This window comes from Diceros bicornis, chromosome 36 (assembly GCF_020826845.1).
Source record: "Diceros bicornis minor isolate mBicDic1 chromosome 36, mDicBic1.mat.cur, whole genome shotgun sequence".
In the NCBI taxonomy this organism is placed as follows: domain Eukaryota; kingdom Metazoa; phylum Chordata; class Mammalia; order Perissodactyla; family Rhinocerotidae; genus Diceros; species Diceros bicornis.
In genome coordinates this window covers 21,270,688-21,289,886 of record NC_080775.1, presented here as the reverse complement: position 1 = coordinate 21,289,886, position 19,199 = coordinate 21,270,688, and the positions used below count along the sequence as shown (strand labels likewise).

At 35.4% G+C, this 19,199-nt stretch overlaps 1 protein-coding gene across 14 annotated transcripts in view; it reads right to left on the bottom strand.

Moving 5' to 3' along the window:
* Window positions 1-19,199, bottom strand: part of MLLT10 (MLLT10 histone lysine methyltransferase DOT1L cofactor) — a 269,667-nt gene that overhangs the window by 168,006 nt on the left and 82,462 nt on the right. For all 14 annotated transcript variants that reach the window (XR_009216985.1, XM_058532542.1, XM_058532546.1 and 11 more), the window contains one exon: window positions 3,942-4,051. Coding sequence is in view for 13 of the 14 variants with exons in the window: in XM_058532542.1 (XP_058388525.1) it covers window positions 3,942-4,051 (110 nt within the window). In the remaining variant the exon portion in view is untranslated. The remainder of the gene's footprint in view (window positions 1-3,941; window positions 4,052-19,199) is intronic.

The window sequence follows — 19,199 nt, the reverse complement described above, 5'->3', positions numbered from 1 at the left end:
GAAAAGACCAAGCATGGAGGGGGAAAAGGGTAGTGGTGGACTGAAGCTGAGTGTCAAATCCCAAAATGGTGCAAAAGGCAGCCATGCAGGGAAGCAGCAACACCCCAGAGTGAGGTGTGAGCCTGAATGAGGTTAGGATGGCCTCTGCATTAGGGGATGGCAGTAACAGATCTGTTTATACACGAGGGACTGATCAAATAAGTAAATATATTGTGGATAACAAGAGTCAGGTTTCTTACTGTCCAGCACAAAGGCCATAAATATAGAAAGAAAAAAATTAGAATGAACCCTGTGTTACTGGATTCGATTTGGAGAAATGACTAAGAGTTTATGGTTCTCTCTCCATATATAGATAGATACAGATATACATATAGATATGTGTGTATGCATATATATATATATATCCATGTATTAAATCAGAAGTATCATTATGACCTCGGTCTTTAATATATAAAGATAAGTACAGAAAAAATATAGATGTGAATGTATCTCTGTATATATATACACACATATATTTCCTATCCCCACCGAGACGGCCTGGGAATAGCAATATCTCAATAGCAATGAGCACACCTAGTGTTTACCGTGGTTTCTAAATACTATTCTCACCTAAAAAGAATCAAGGCTCCTTGGATAAATGGTGATTCCAAGGCTAGGGCAGGAATGATACAAGATGAGCCTCAAACATACTGTTGTGGCAGAAGTAAAGAAGTGCTTATAGAATGACAGAAACATGTCAAGAGACACAGAAGCCAGCTTGAAGGGGTCCCACCAGTCAAACCTGAGATCAAATATGAGCATCAAACTAAATGACAGTAATGGGGAACGGCCCATTAAAATAAAACAGTAACATGTAAGTCCATATTAGTCCATACTAATATAAATAATTGGGGAGTGAAGAAAGCTTTTCCTCAAAGTGGAATGCCAACTGATGAATGTAAAAGAAGAAGATGGAATTAGAAAACCACCACTTGCCATCAATCATAGTAATAAATTAATTAAGCCAAGAAACAACAAAGGGTGCTAAAATTAGCTGGTAAAAGGCACAAGGAACAAGATATTTACATATAAAGTACTTCCCCACAAAATGCTTATTACAAAGGGAAAAAACATTAGCCTCCCAGTGGAGAAACCTTGCCGGCACCACCTTAACTAAGTGATCAAGGTTACATCACCAGTAATGAGAAAAACTGAAATCAGGTACCACCTGTGACAGGATGCAATGAGCAGAGCACAGCATCACTGCTGTGATATTCCTGCCAAAAACACATAGTCTGAATTTAATCATGAGGAAACATCAGAAAAATCCAAATAGAGGGGCATTCTACAAAGTAACTGGCCTGTAATCTTCAGACGTATCAAAGTTATGAAAGTCAGGGGAAGACTGAGTTACTCTTTGAGATTAAAGGAGACAAAGACGAAATGCAATCTGTGATCTTTTCACTATAAAAGGCATTATTTGGAAAACTGGGGAAACATGAATGAAAATTAGAGAAATAATGATGAGGTGTGTGGATTAGACAGTAATAATGCATACTGCTAATTTCCTCATTTGGATGGCTGTATTCTGGTTATGTAGAAGAAAGTCCTTCTTTACAGGAAATACACACTAAAGCATTCAGGGGTGTCCGTATTGATAAAATACTCTCAAATGGTTTAGGGGAGGAAGAGCTCTTTCTACTATTGATGCAACCTCTGTGTAGGTTTGAAATTATTTCAAAATAGAAAGGAAAAGCAAATATTTTTTAAAAATGACCTTTGAAAGTACTAAAAATATATACATTAGTGTAGAGAAAGATTTTCTTTGCATGGTATCAAAGGCAGAAACAAAGAGTAGTTGTGTAAATTATTTAAAAATTTTAAACTTCTAAACTAGAAAAAATTAACCTGCAAGAATATCAACAATAAGAAACTTGAAGACATAATGAAAGTTAAAAAGCAAATGTTACATTATGTGCTAAAGCATATACAGCAAGTATATAACAGACAAAATACTAATATCTCTAATATAAAAAACACTTTGTAAGAAAAAATAAAACTATTACAATATTAAAATGAACCAAGAGCTATTCAGGATCAATTAACAAACATGAATAACCTTCAAAAATACTTTAAAATATTTTACCTTACCAGTACTCAAAGAAAATCATTCAAATACTGTAATATTTTTCACTAAAAGAATAGCAAAGATTGTTTTAATGGTAATACACAGTGCACTTAATAGGATATAAGGTTATGAGTAATCTCACATATTACTAATGTAGTATAAATTAGAAACTGCATTTTAGAGGACAATTTCACACAATATATTTATTGAAGCTTCCAAAATGTCATACCCTTTACAAAGAGATTCTGTTGGTACGTACATGCCAAACACCAAATGAGGCCCTTCAACAATAAAGAGTTCCTTAATTAAATTGCAGTTTATCAAAACTAATAATGCTCTGTATTACATACTAAGTATCCACTAAAAATAATGGTAAAAATATAATTTACTGACACAAGGAGATGTTCAGGATTGACAAGTTTCAAAAACAGACAAAACAATATAAGCAACATGATCCAAATTTTTTACAAGTATATAGCATATGTAAAAATACACACAAAAAAATCTAAAAGGATCTGAATGGGAATATTTAGAAAAATTTTTGTCTTGCATTTTTCTATTTATTTTTCTGTATTTTCAAATTTTTTTTAATAAATATTAATAGTCTACATTACAAATGCTTAACAAAAATATCTGAAATTTTAGTACTGGCTACAGTGACACTTTATCCCACAGATGGAATAAATCAACAGGTACCTTCAACTGAATGATAACATTGTATTTAAAGGCACACTGGGTAATAGAAAAATCATCTATTGTGCAAAAGAGAATGAAACAATAATATGTGTATACTAAATCAAGAAAGAGATATAGAGGGAGAAAAGCAAACATTAACTACAATTTTTAAAAAAGGTAACAACAGGGGCCAGCTTGGTGGCATAGAGGTTGGGTTTGGCATGCTCCATTTCAATGGCCTGGGTTCAAGGCTTCAGATTGCGGGCATTGACCTACAGCACTTATCAGCCATGCTGTCGTGGCGACCCACATACAAAATAGAGGAAGACTGGCTACAGATGTTAGCTCAGGGCAAATCTTCCTCAGCCAAAAAAAAAAAAAAACAGTAACAACAAAAGTCTTATGTCAGGGGTAGAAAATAATTCGTGGAGGGAAGAGGGGCAAATAATGTACTGTAACAGAATTATTTTTTAAGAAAGGACGTATGATATGGTAATGAATGTTATACCAAATAATGATTAATTCAATTTTTTTTTTTCTTTTGAGGAAGATCAGCCCTGAGCTAACATCCATGCCAATCCTCCTCTTTTTGCTGAGGAAGACTGGCCCTGGGCTAACATCTGTGCCCACCTTCCTCCACTTTATATGGGACACCGCCACAGGATGGCGTGACAAGCGGTGCATCAGTGCTCGCCTGGGATCCGGGCCGCCAGCAGTGGAGCACACACACCTAACTGCTACACCACAGGGCCGGCCCCTGATTAATTCAAATTTAATAGAACCTTGATGTCTGAGAAAGAACATAAAAGGTCAGTAATTCTTTTTTTTTTTTTTAAAGGTCAGTATGTCTTAAAGGACAAATCTACAAGGATTAAAATGTCATGTAAATGTAACACTACTAAATACCTAGGTTTAGTATAAAAGGTAATATAGTTTTGTTTGTTTATTTTGTACTCCTGTGACCTTAAGAACATATTTTAATAATTGTAGTTTACATTAGTAATTATACTTTCTCCAAATCTCTCTGGAATTTGATGGAGGTCTATAATATAAATTTTTTAATGGAGGCCTATAGTAAAACAAAATACAAAAAAAATTCTTTACAGTCTTAAAACAAAAAAATTACATTCAAATATCAACAAAACAATATCCACTGTACCTTATTGTAACGATCATGTGGAACAGACTGTAAAACGATTGGTTCCATTGTAGAAACATTGGCAAACTGTACCTCTGGAATATACAGGGCGCAAACCACATGAGCCCAACCTAAAAATAAATAAATAAAAATAATGTCATTTTCCAGTTTTCAATAAAGCTGTTTCAAAGATAAATAAAATGATTAACTTTCTAAAGAGATTCCTTAAATGCCCATTTAAGCAAATGCACAACAAAAACATTAACAAATTCTCATTATTGACTGAATAGTCAAACCACTATCAAGCACTTTTAATCATTTCTCCAGTTATTATGTACAGTAACACAAATAAAGGGAAACATTTTTAAATTCAGATGCTGGCATTAACACTTATAAGAGCAGACTAAGTAATTCAACCAACACTACTTCTGAGAACCACTATAAAAATACGAAGTTTTATAGTTGAATACCTAAAATAAAAATTTTAATACTTTAATCTTACAAGTATTTAATACTTTAACCTTAAAAGTATCTTTAATCATTTAACTTTTACATCAATGTCAATATTTTAAATACTAGTACTAATATTCATTATTTTACTATTTCACTTAAAATATTTTAACAATTGATATTAAATGTTAACGTTTCTTTTAATTTTCAAAATGTGACTGAAGATATCAAAGACCTGATATGATAGTGAGGAATTACTGGGCCAAAATTGGAAAAGGATGGAAGTCCAGCGAGAGGAGCACAGCTTGTGGCCACTTGTGCCACCCCGGGGACATTGGCCTATTTCTGAGAAAGCAGCCGAGAGGGTGAGAGGTGCTTTTGACAAACTCAGCAGGCTCAAAGTATAGGGATGTATGTCTACAGACAACCAAGGGAGAAGAGAAACTAGTAAACTCCTTTCAGCGGCGACACTACAGGGCAGCAAGCCAAGAGTAACAATCAACTAAAGTACATAGTTGCCCAAAGAGACTGCAGCTGGGCTTTGAGCATTTCAACCTCTGAAATTTGCAGGAGCTCCGCAATCCTACATTACAAGCGCCCCCAGGCACCAGACAGAAGCAAATATATATCTTCTCTGGAGGAAAACAATTGTTATCTTGGCTACAAATAATTTCTGCTATTAGTTCATTATCATTTTCAGCACAACGAAAAGTACCAAACACATGAGAGACAAGACGACATGAATGAAAACCAGCAGAAACAAGAAAATCAAAACACATTTGTATTTTGAAGTTCCAGACATAAACATTAAAATAAGTATGCCCTTGGGGCCCGCCGAGTGGCGCAAGCAGTTAAGTGCGCGCACTCTGCTGCGGTGGCCCGGGGTTCGATGGTTCGGATCCCGGGCGTGCACCAATGCACTGCTTCGCAAGCCATGCTGTGGCGGCGTCCCATATACAGTGGAGGAAGATGGGCACGGATGTTAGCCCAGGGCCAGTCTTCCTCAGCAAAAAGAGGAGGATTGGCAGATGTTAGCTCAGGGCTGATCTTCCTCACAAAAAAAATAAATAAATAAATAAAATTCTTTAAAAAAAAATAATAATAAGTATGCTTATTATGTTCAAATACACAGAACATAAAACTGAAAATTTCTTCAAAGAACTGAAAACTATAATAATAAATCAAATAAAAATTCCAGAAGTAAAAACAAAAATTAAAAAATCAATGGATGGGATTAACAATGGTTTAGACACAGATGAGGGCCGGCCCCGTGGCTTAGCGGTTAAGTGCGCGCTCTCCGCTGCTGGCGGCCCGGGTTCAGATCCCAGGCACGCACTGACGCGCTGCTTCTCTGGCCATGCTGAGGCCACGTCCCACGTGCAGCAACTAGAGTGATGTGCAGCTATGACATACAACTATCTATTGGGGCTTGGGGGGAAAAGATAAATAAATAAATAAAATTATAGACACAGATGAGAACAGAATTAGAGGGCAACAACAAAATAGGTCAGAAGAAAATATCCAGAATGTTAGCATAAAACACAGAAGTATGAAAAATACAAAAAGAGGAAAGGAGACAAGAACAATATAATAAGCAGGCTTAACACATAATTAAGAGTCCCAGAGAAATGTGCCAGAGAAATACGAAAGAGGCAATGGGACAAAAGCAATATCTGAAATGATAACACCTAAAAACTTTCCAAAACAGAAGAAAGACGGCAAGTCATAGACTGAATAAGCACAATAAATCCCAGGATAAATAAAAACAAATTCACACCCAGGCACACTCCTTAGTAAAACTACAGAAAACCAAAAGAAGGAGATGATCTTAAAACAACCAAAACACAAGTTATCATCAAAAGAATGACTGGATAAATAAAGTTCAAAAATACCTTTAAACAAATTTCCATTAAAGAGAACACCAAACAATTTCTCTCAGGCAACAGAAAAAATAAGCCAAGAAGGAAGTTCCAAGATGAAAAAAAAATGAAACGTGATAAATATGTAGGTACTTTTAATGGACACTGATGGATAAAACAACAATAATACCATCTTTCACTTAAAATACATATGATGGCTTACATCAAAAATTAAAACGTCATCTGGTAAAGTTTTCAAGGTGTGTAAACATAGCACATATTAAAACTATAACAAAGATTGGGGAAGGAACGGGTAAAAGAGATCTATACAGTTTCAGGGTTTCTACATTTTGTGGGAAGTGATACCGTAGACTGAACTTATTAGTGTGAAAAGTGTAATCCCTAGAGCAACCACTACATACATACATGTTAATATTTGTATATATAGAAGAGATATGACCAAAAAGGTAAGTGAATGCAACTAAATTTAAATGCAATGCTAATTAACTACACTATTAAATTGATTAAAATGCAATGCTAAAAAATATTCATATAATCACAAAGAAAGAAGAAAAAAGGGAACAGAGGAACAATAAGAGAAAAAAATCAAGGTTAAGAAGGAGTAGTAGGAGACTTCTGCTTCTGGTCAAGATGGAGTAACAGGGACCAAATTTAGCCTCCTGCATGAAAAAATGCACACTCCCCACTACAAAAAATGGGCAAAATAATTGAGACAATGGTTTTCAAGACACTGGATTATCATCAGGTAACAAAGGACGGCAATCCCAAAGAGACAAGAAACAAATTAGGTGAGCTCTCAGTTTGCCCCAGCTTAATGTCTAGAGAGTTATTCTAGGTCAAGGCACAAAGAGAGGAATGGAGGCCAAGACCAGGACACTCCCAAAGTTTAGGAGATCTGGTGAGACCAAGACAGCTCACAGTGGCAGGACGAAGTACCAGAAATGAAACCTCTTCATAGAAAGAACACTCAAAGAGAGAGATTATCCAAACAGCACCACTTGACTATTAAGCAGAGAACACGTGAGTGAAGAGATTACCTGACAGTGGAAAAAGAATCATCCAAAAGGATAAGAAGAAACAGTATCTGGTAGGCACAAGGGCCAGGAACAGTGCCTGTTCCCCCTAGCCAGACTGGAAAAACTCATAACTCACAGGGCATTGGGTAGAATACTCAGAAAGGTCTTGCCTCAGTAGTGGGGAACAATTACCCCCAGGCTAAGCACTGCTCTGGACCCACCTAATAAACCATAACAGCAGGACTTGAAAGGATCAAACTGTTTCAAAGGAACATAGTATTTCAGAACAAAACGCAACAAGATTTATAGAAATGCAAAAATGTCCAGATTTATGTCAGTAAAAATGGTGGAGTAGGCAGCTCCAAGGGTACATTTCCCCACAGAGTCATCAAAATATCAAGCAGGAACTGTCAGAACCAATTGTGTCAGGACTCTAGAAAAGAAAACGAAAGGTTTGCAGTAACCAAGCAAAAGGCTAAAGCAAGAAAAAGGCAACTTAAATGAATAAACGAATATGGTAAAAATAAACGAATATGGTAAAGTTGCAGGATACAAAATCAACATACAAAAATCAGTTGCATTTCTGTACACTAACCACGAAGTAGCAGAAAGAGAAATTAAGAATACCATCCCATTTACAATTGCAACAAAAAGTATAAAATACCTGGGAATAAACTTAACCAAAGAGGTGAAAGATCTGTACACCGAAAACTACAAAACATTTCTTAAAGAAATTGAAGACGACACAAAGAAATGGAAAGATATTCCGTGCTCTTGGATTGGAAGAATTAACATAGTTAAGATGTCCATACTTCCTACAGCCATCTATAGATTCAATGCAATCCCTATTAAAAGTTCCAACAGCATTTTTCACAGAAATAGAACAAAGAATCCTAAAATTTATATGGAACAACAAAAGATCCCGAATAGCTAAAGGAATCCTGAGAAAAAAGAACAAAACTGGAGGTATCACACTCCCTGATTTCAAAATATACTACAAAGCTATAGTAACCAAAACAGCATGGTACTGGCACAAAAACAGACACACAGATCAATGGAATAGAATCGAAAGCCCAGAAATAAACCCACACATCTATGGACAGCTCATCTTTGACAAAGGAGCCAAGAACATACAATGGGGAAAAGAAAGTCTCTTCAACAAATGGTGTTGGGAAAACTGGATAGCCATATGCAAAAAAATGAAAGTAGACCCTTACCTTACACCATACACAAAAATTAACTCCAAATGGATTAAAGACTTGAATGTAAGACCTGAAACTGTGAAACTTCTAGAAGAAAACATAGGCAGTACGCTCTTCGACATCGGTCTTAGCAACATCTTTTCAAACACCATGTCTGACCGGGCAAGAGAAACAATAGAAAAAATAAACAAACGGGACTACATCAAACTAAAAAGCTTCTGCACAGCAAAGGAAACCATCAACAAAACGAAAAGACAACCTAACAATTGGGAGAAGATATTTGCAAACCATACATCTGATAAGGGCTTAATCTCCAAAATATATAAAGAACTCATGCATCTCAACAACAAAAAAACTAACAACCCAATTAAAAAATGGACAAAAGACCTGAACAGACATTTCTCCAAAGAAGATATACAGATGGCCAACAGACACATGAAAAGATGTTCAAAATCACTATCAGGGAAATGCAAATCAAAACTACAATGAGATATCACCTCACGCCCGTCAGAATGGCTATAATTAACAAGACAGGAAACAACACGTGTTGGAGAGGATGTGGAGAGAAGGGAACTCTCATACACTGCTGGTGGGAGTGCAAACTGGTGCAGCCACTATGGAAAACAGTATGGAGATTCCTAAAAAAATTAAGGATAGAACTACCATATGATCCAGCTATTCCACTGTTGGGTATTTATCCAAACAACTTGAAAACACCAATTTGTAAAGGTACATGCACCCCTGTGTTCATTGCAGCGTTATTCACAGTAGCCAAGACTTGGAAGCAACCTAAGTGCCCATCAAGGGACGAATGGATAAAGAAGATGTGGTATATATACACAATGGAATACTACTCAGCCATAAGAAACGATGAAATCCAGCCATTTGTGACAACATGGATGGACATTGAGGGTATAATGCAAAGTGAAATAAGTCAGAGGGAGAAGGTCAAATACCGTATGATTTCCTTCATTAAGTAGTAGATAATAACAACAATAAACAAACACATAGGGACAGAGATTGGATTGGTGGTTACCAGAGGGGAAGGGGGGAGGGAGGAGGGTGAAAGGGATAATTCGGTACATGTGTGTGGTGATGGGTTGTAATTAGTATTTTGGTGGTGAACATGATGTAATCTATGCAGAAATAGAAGTACAATGATGTACACCTGAAATTTTTACAATGTTATAAACCAGTGTTACTGCAATAAACAAAAACTTAAAAAAAAAAATGGTAGGAAAGTTTTGGGCATTTTTACTTTCCCTTGACCCATGCTCACCCTGGGTTCAGCAGAGGTCTTGAAGATAGCACCCAGAGTTCCCAGTGTGGAACCCTAGTTCCTGGTTTCAGAAGGAGCACAACAGACCTTATTTGCAAAGAATTGTGTTCATCTGTTCTCAAGTCTCTGCAGGCTCCTGAAGAACTGACACAACATGCTTGTTCTTCTTTTGACAAGCTCAGAATTCACTGGACAGAAAAGTGGTGATTATTCCTCAAATCATTGTAAGGCAGACAAAAAACTCACAGGTGCCTGGAGCAGAGCATTATGGTTCAAGCATACAACTGAGTCCCAAAAGTCTGGTAGGAAAAGCTGGAGACGGTTTCTCTGGGCAACTGGAGCATTCAAAAACAGCTGTGCATTCTAGAGAATTCAGAGAGCAACACACACCCAGGGCAGGATGTATCTTCAAAAAAAGACCTGAGGAGACCCTAAATTTTTATCTCTGGCTTATCTCCAGGTACAGTGCAAGCAGGAAGTGAAAGCTAAGTAAGGCACAGTTTTAAACAGACTGGCTAACCACTGAAGGAATGGACCCAGCAGAGCCAATCTGCAAACCCAGAAGAGGTGTTTCTTTTCACTGTTTTTGCTTTTTGATTCTCTCTCGCTCGCTCACTATTTTGGCAACTGATATTCAAGCAAATCTCTGTCAAAACACTAGTTGATTACAAGCTAAAGAAACAGAGACTTTAGAAGTCACAAGTGACAAAGAATACACACTTAACAAAAAGTTTAGAAGGCCATTTTAAAAACAAATAGCTGCAGCATACAGCCAACAACAAAATTAAACCATGAGGAAAGAATCTACTTTCCAGAATTAACACATCATAATATTCCATATGTCCAGTTTTCAAGAAAGAGTAAGTAACAAAGCATGAAAAGAAAAAGAAAGTATAGCTCATTCACAGGAGAAATTAATAGAATCTGTCACTGCAGAAGCACAGACATTGGACTTACCAGGCAAAGACTTTAAATTAGCTGTCTTACATACGCTTAAAGAGCGAAAGGAGAGCACAGACAAGGAACTAAGGGAAACTAGGACAATGATGTCACAACAAATAGAGAACATCAATATAGAGAAATTATAAAAAGGAACCAAACAGAAATTCTGGAGCTGAAAATTATAATAACTGAAGTGAAAAATACACTAGAGAATTTCAACAGTAGGTCTGAGTAGGTAACGAAAAAAGTCAGCAAACTTGAAGATAGGCCAACTGAAATTATCTCGTTTCAGGAGCATAAGAAAAAAAGAACAGGAAAAAAAATAAATTTGCCTATGAAACCTGTAGGACACAGTCATGCCTGCCAACATACACCCAATGGGAATCCCAGAAGGAGCAGAGAAAGAGAAGCAGAGAAAATATTTGAGTAAATAATGGCCAAACACATCCCAATTTGTTCAAGACACAAATCTACATATTCAAGACGCTCAAGAAACCGCAGGAAGGAAAAACACAAAGAGATCCACACTGAGATACATAATAATCACCGCTAAAAGCCAAGGAAAAAAAGAATATTTAAAGCATTAAGAGAGAAGCAACTTGTCACATACAAGGAATCCTCAATAAGATTAACAGATTTCTCATCAAAGTCAATGGAGACCATTAGGGAGAGTAATGACATTTTTAAATTTCTGAAAGAAAATAGTCCATCACTCAAGAATTCTACATCAAGCAAGGCTACCCTTCAAATACAGAGAAGGTAAGACGTTCCCAATGAAACACAACGTGAAGGAGTCCGTTGCTAATAGACCTGCCCTATAAGAAATGGTAAAGGGAGTCCTTCAGGCTAAAATGAAAGAACACTAGACAATAACTAAAAGCCATACAAAAAATAAAGAACTCGAGTAGAGGTAACTATAGGTAAAAATTAAAGCCAGCATTATGACAGTTTTTACTTGTACCTCTCCTTTATCTTTCCTACATGATTTAAAAGATAAATGCATGAAAAAAATAATTACAGATCTATGTTAATGGGCAAACGATGTATAGGGATATGTAAAGACACAATGTATAAAGACAAAAATTTTGGTAAAAACAACATAAAAGGGGAAGGATGTAGCTGTACGGGAGCAGAGTTTCTTATGTTGTTGAAGCTAAGCTGGTATCAATTAGAACAAAGTTATTACAAATTTAGGATGTTAATTCTAATCCCAGGGAAACTAGCAAGGAAATACCTAAAAGATATACACAAAGGGAAAAGGAGGGAATCAAAAGAGAACAATACCCAAAAAATCAATTTAGAAAAAAAGAAGGCAGTACTGGAGAAATTGCAGAACAAAAAGGGCATAAATCATACAGGAAAAACAGTAAAATGGCATAAATGCTTATCAGTAACTACTTTAAGTGGAAATGGGTTAAACTCTCCAATCAAAAGACAGAGATGAGCTGAATAGATTAAAAATATGACCCAACTATATACTGTCTACAAAAAACTCACTATGGACACACAGACACAAATAGGTTGAAAGCGAAAGGATGGAAAAAGATATTCCATGCAAATAGTAATCAAAAGAGATCTGGATGGCGACACTAATATCACACAAAAAGACCTTAAGTCAAAAACTATAAAAAGAGACTAAGGAGGACATTATATGATTTAAAAGTCAATTCATCACAGTGTAAAAGTTATAAACACACACACACACCAAACAACAGAGCCCCAAAATATATAAAGCAAAAATTTACAGAATTGAAAGGAAAAATAGACAATTCTAAAATAATATTTGGAGACTTGAACACCCCACTTTCAATAATGGATATAACGTCTAGACAGAAGATAAATAAGGAAATATAGGACTTGAACAACACTATAAATCAACTAAACCTAATAGACCAATCAACCCAAAGACAGCAGAATACACATTCTTCTCAAGTGCACATGGAACATTCCCCAAGACAGAATCTATGCTAGAACATAAATCTCAATAAATTTAAAAAGAATTAAATCATTCAAGGTATCTTTCCCAACTATAGTGGAATGAAGCTACAAATCACTAAAAGGAGGAAAATGGGAAAATTGCAAATATTTAAAAATTAAACAACACAGCCTTAAACAACCAATAAGTCATAGGAAAAATGAGGGTACTAGGAAAGAAATATTTAAAAGGTTCCTTTTGAGATGATGAAAATGTTTTGGAATTACGTAGAGATGATGGTTGTAAAACACTGTGAATGTTCTAAAAGCCATTGAATTGTTCATTTTAAAATGATTTTGTTATGTGAATGTGACTTCAATTTTTAAAATTTTATATATATCTCTCTCTCTCTCCATCCATCCATCCATCCACCCATCCATAACAGCCAGCATCCAAAAATGTATAATCCACAATGTCTGGAATCCAATCAAAGATTACCATCCATGCAAAGAAGCAGGAAAACACAACTTGTATTGAGAATAATCAATCAAAACCAACCAAGAACTGATATAAATGGTAAAATAAAGAGAAAAAGATGATAAAACAGTTATAACTTCATTCCATATGTTCAAAAAGTTAAGTAGAGACATGGAAGATATAAAAAAGATCCACATTAAACAGTAAACAACTATTTAAACAAAAATAATGATAATTCACTGTAGAGTTTATAACAAAGATAAATCCATGACAACAATTGCATAAAGTGTAAAAAAAGAGAAATGGAACTATATTATTTTGAGGATCTTATCCTATACATGAATAATATCACTTGATTAGACTGTACTGAGGAAAAAATGTATACTTTAAACCCTAAGACAATGATTAACACAACAAAATATATAGCTAATAACACAACAAAGATAAAATGGAATCATAAAAATCTCAAACCTCTTAAGAAGTCCAAAAAACGAAGACCAAACAACAGATGGACTAAAGGAAATACTAGTACCAAGATGGCAGATTTAAATCTAACCATATCATTAATCACACTAAACGTAAACGAACTAAACACCCCAGTTAAAGTGCACAAATTGTCAGAACGAAGAAAAATAAGTGGTCAGTAAGTGCTTGAAAAGATGCTCAACATCATTAGTCATTAGAGAAATGCAAATCAAAAACAAAATGAGGGGCCAGCCTGGTGGAACAGCAGTTAAGTTTGCACACTCCGCTCCAGCGGCCCAGCGTTCACAGGTTTGGATCCCGGGCACGGACTGATGCACCGCTTGTCAAGCCATGCTGTGGTGACATCCCATATAAAGTAAAGGAAGATGGGCACAGATGTTAGCCCAGGGCCAATCTTTCTCAGCAAAAAGAGGATTGGCATCAGATGTTAGCTCAGGGCTAATCTTCCCCCCACCCCCAAAAAAAAAAAAAAAGAATGGCAAATAACCACATGAAAAAGAGCTCAAATTTATTACTCCCTGTGGAACTGCAAATTAAAACCACAAGGATACCACTACACACCTATTAGAATGGCAAAAACTAAAAAAACTGACCATACCAAGTGTTGAAGAAGATGTAGTGTAACCGGAACTCTCATGTGCTGCTGGTGGGAATGTAAAATGTTACAACCACTTTAGAAAATAGTTTGTCAGCTCCTTAAAGAATTTAACATGCACTTATCATTATAAACTAGCCATTTCATGCCTAAATATTTACCCAAGACAAACGAAAGCCTATGGTCATAAAAAGACATGTACTCAATTGTTAACAGTAGCTTAATTTATAATAGCTAAAAACTAGAAACACTCTAACTATCAACAGATAAATGAATAAACTACTATATCCATACAAAGGAGTAACAGTGAACAAAAAGGAATGAAATATTGATATATGTAACACCAAGAATGAATCTCAGTATTTATACTGATGGAAATAAGCCAGATAAAAATAGTGTGGGTATATGGTATATACATATTTGTGTGTCTAGAGACACACACATAAATACACATATAAATTCCATTATATAAAACTCTTGAAAATGCAAATTAAACTATAGAAAGCAGATCAATGGTTACCTGGGACAAAGCTGGGGAGAGGCAGGATTGGTACAGACAGAGTGCAAATGAGTATGAGAAAAGTTTTTGGAGTAATGGATATGTTCATCGACTTGATTGTGTTGCTGTTTTCATGGGTACATATATTAGCCAGAACTTATCAAACTGTCCCTTTAAATATATGCAGTATATTGAATATCAATCATATCCAAACAAAGCTGTTTTAAATTTTTTTAAAAGAACAAATCTTAAAATAGATCTCAATCCAAATTTTAATTTATATTAATGTTAATCATTTATACACAACATTTAAAGGCAGAGATTGAGAGGAGATTAAATATAAACGACTATACTATATGCTGCCTATAAGAGACATTTTTAACAAACATAAAAACTCTGATCAAAGTTTAAAGCAAATAAAGCAAATGGATGGAAAGTGATAAACCATGCTAACAGTAAGAATACAAAGGCTGGAGTGTGACTATTTTGATATGAGATATACACTACAAGACAAATACTCCATAGATAAAAAGGGACATTTCATAACAACAAAGGGATAATTACATAGAAAGATATAACAATTAGAAAAATGTCTGCACCTAATAATAAAACCTTAAAATACATGAAGCAAAACTTGACAGAACTGAAGGAAGAAACAATGTTCCAATCATAACAGATTTTTAACACACCATTCTCAGCAACTGATAGATGAACAAGACCAAAAAAAATCAGTAAAGAGATAAAAGAGCTCAATGATATCAATCCTTTGATCTAACTATTACAGAACACTATATTCAACTGCAGAATACATATTCCTTTTCAAGTGTATACAGTACACTCACCAACACAGACCATATGCTGGACCCTCAAATATGCCTCAGTGATTTTTAAAGGACTAAAATCATCTAGAGTGTAATCACTGACCACAACAAAATTAAATTAGCAACCAACAATAAAAATGTATCTAGGAAAACCCCTAATATATGGAAAATAAATAATATACTTTCAAAAAACGTATGGGTCAAAGAGGAAATCACAAAATTGGAAAGCTTTTTGATCTGATTGGCAAAAAGTATACAACATATCAAATTTTGTGGAATGGAGCAAAAGCAGCGCCAGGAGGGAAACTTACAGCTTTATATGCTTTCACTAGAAAAGAAGATTTAAAATCAAAGACCTAAGGTGCCACCCTGAGAAGTTAAAAAGTAAGAGCTAAATATACACAAAGCAAGTTTAAGGAAGGAAATAATAAAGATAAAAGCAGAAATCAATAAAATAGAAAACAGGCAGCTGTCTTAAAAAACTAACAAAGCCAAATGCTGTTTCCTTTAAAAGGTGAAAAAAACTGACAAGCACTAGGTATACTGGTCAAGGAAAAACCAAAACCAAACAAACAAAAAACCTGAGAACACAAAGCACCAATATCAAGTATAAAAATGGGGTTATCACTACCGACACTACTGATCCAACAAACAGGATAATAAGAAAATACCACAACAAACAGTATTCCAACAAATTCGACAACTCAGACAAAGTAGTCAAATTTCTTGAAAAACAGAACTCACGAAAATTGAGACAAAAAGAAATAGAAAGAATAGAAATATCTCTATACCCATTTTTCAAAAATTAATTTATCAAAAATCTTCCCAGAAAGGTTTCACTCTAACACCAGGTTTCACTGGTAAATTCTGTCAAACATTCAAATAAAAAATAACACCTTTTTCACAAACTTTTTCATTTTAAAGGACCATCATAGCCCTTGCACAACAAAATCTGATGAAAACACTACAACTTTTAAAGAAATGGAGAATTAAAGTATACAAGAACAATAAGCTGTATGTCAGGAGTCAGATAAATAAATTTAAAGTTTCCTAAGAGTCTCAGAGGATTTAGAAAGAGGGTAAAATATATATTAATATTAAATTTTATCAAGCTAACAGAGGGTAGAATAGAATTATAAAAAGTAATCCAAGAGGAACCTTACACGCCTATTAAAATGTCCAAAATCCAGAACACTGATAACATCAAATGCTGGCAAGGATGAGGAGTAACAGGAACTCTCTCCTTCATTGCTGGTGGGCATGCAAAATGGAACAGCCACTTTGGAAGACACTTTTGTGGTTTATTACAAAAACTAAACATACCCTTACCATGCAATCTAGCTCGTGCTCCTTAGTATTCACCCAAAGGAGCTGAAAACTTATGCCCACACAAAAACCTGCACATGAACGTTTACTGCAGCTTTACTCATGATTGCCAAAACTTGGAAGCAACCAAGATGTCCTTCCATAGGTGAATGGATAAATAAACTGTGATACATCCAGACAAACAAAAAATCAGCACTAACAATAAATGAGCTGTCAAGCCATAAAAAGACATGGAGGAAACTTAAAAGTATATTACCGGGGCCGGCCCAGTGGCATAGCGGTTAAGTGCATGTGCTCTGCTGCAGCGGCCCAGGGTTCACAGGTTTGGATCCCAGGCACACACCAACGCACCACTTGTCAAGCCATGCTGTGGCAGCGTCCCATATAAAGTAGAGGAGGATGGGCATGGATGTTAGCCCAGGGCTAATATTCCTCAGCAAAAAAAAAAAAAACAAAAAAAAAAAACAAAAAAAAGGAGGATGAGCAACAAGATGTTAGCTCAGGGCTAATCTTCCTCTCACACACACACACAAAAAAAGTATATTACTAAGTAAAGAAAAGGCTATATACTGTATGATTACAACTATATAACGTCTAGAAAGTGAAAAACTATAAAAACTGTCAAAAGATCAGTGGTTGTCAGGGATGGGGGAGGGAGGGATGAACAGTCACAATGAGAAATATTAACATATCCTCCTCAGTAAACGATAGCACAAGTATTCAACAAATCAGCAAGGATATATAAGATGTTAACAAAGCCAAATATCAAATCCGACCATATGAATATATATAAAATACTACACTCCAAGACTACAAAATTTTTTTAAAGCACATATAGAACTTCTTTAAAAACTGACCATATCCTAGACGTAAATCAAGTTCATAACACATCTCTTAAGACTGAAATCAAAGAGTGTGTTTTCCGACAACGATGGAATTAAACTAGAAGTCAATAATAAAAAGATAAAAATCCTCATGTATTTGGAAATCAAGAAACAAACTTCTGGGCCGGCCCCGTGGCTTAGCAGTTAAGTGCATGCGCTCCGCTGCTGGCGGCCCGGGTTCGGATCCCGGGTGCAACCCGACGCACCGCTTCTCTGGCCATGCTGAGGCCGCGTCCCACATACAGCAACTAGAAGGCTGTGCAACTATGACATACAACTATCTACTGGGGCTTTGGGGGAAAAAAATAAATAAATAAAAATTAAACAAAAAAAAAAGAAACAAACTTCTTAATTATCAATGGATCATAGTAGTAATTAGAAACGAAATTATATGAGAGTTTTCACTTCATTATAATGAAAATATCTGGGGGCTGGCCTGATGGCATAGTGGTTAACTTTACACACTCCGCTTCAGCAGACCAGGGTTCGCGGGTTCAGATTGCGGGCCTGGACCTACACACTGCTCATCAGGCCATGCTGTGGCAGTATCCCATGTACAAAATAGAGGAAGATTGGCACAGATGTTAGCTCAGGGACAATCTTCCTCACAAAACTAAACTAAGTTACAGGATAAGCTAAATTTCTCCCTAGAAATATACAGTTTTAAAAGCATATATTAGGAAGACTGCAAATTAATGAGCTAAATGAATTTCCACCTTAAAATTTTAGAAAATACCTAAATAACCCGCCTCCCAAAAGTAGAAGAAAACAAAAATATTTGCAAATATAAGCAGCAATAACGCCAAATGGGTAAATCCACTGCTGGACTAACAGGAAAAAAGAGCACAAATAACCAAGGTCATTTTAAAGTCTGGTACTTAATAGATAAAGAAAATAATGAAGAACTTTTTGCCAATAAATTTCAAAATTCAGATGAAATGGATGAATTTCCCAAAATTACAACTTACCAAAAACTAACCACAAAAAAACCAGAAATTTTAAATAGTCTTTTAATCACTTAAGAAAATAAATGCATAATTATGATTTTTTGAAAACTCCAGACAAAAACAGGTTTACCAGAGAATCCTACCAAAACACTTAAGGTCAAAATAATGTCAACCTTACACAAATGCTTCCAGAAAACAGAAACAGAGAGAATACTTCCTAGCTTGTAACGACATCTGCATAACATTGAAATCAAAATCTGACAAGGCCATATTAAAAAAGGAAAATTACACCCTAATCTCCCTCACAAACATAGATGCCAAAATCCTATAGAAAACAGCCAACTGAATCTCACAATAAGTTTACTTGGGAAAACAAGGTAGATTTAACATTTAAAAATGAATCAATTTAATTCCTAACAGAATAAGGGAGAACAATTATATGATCATCTCAACAGAGACAGAAAAGTATCTCCACTCCTGACTTTAAAAGCAACAAACTCTTATCAAGGTAGGACTAGAAGATAATTTCCTTAATCTGTTAAATTATAGTTACCCAAAAA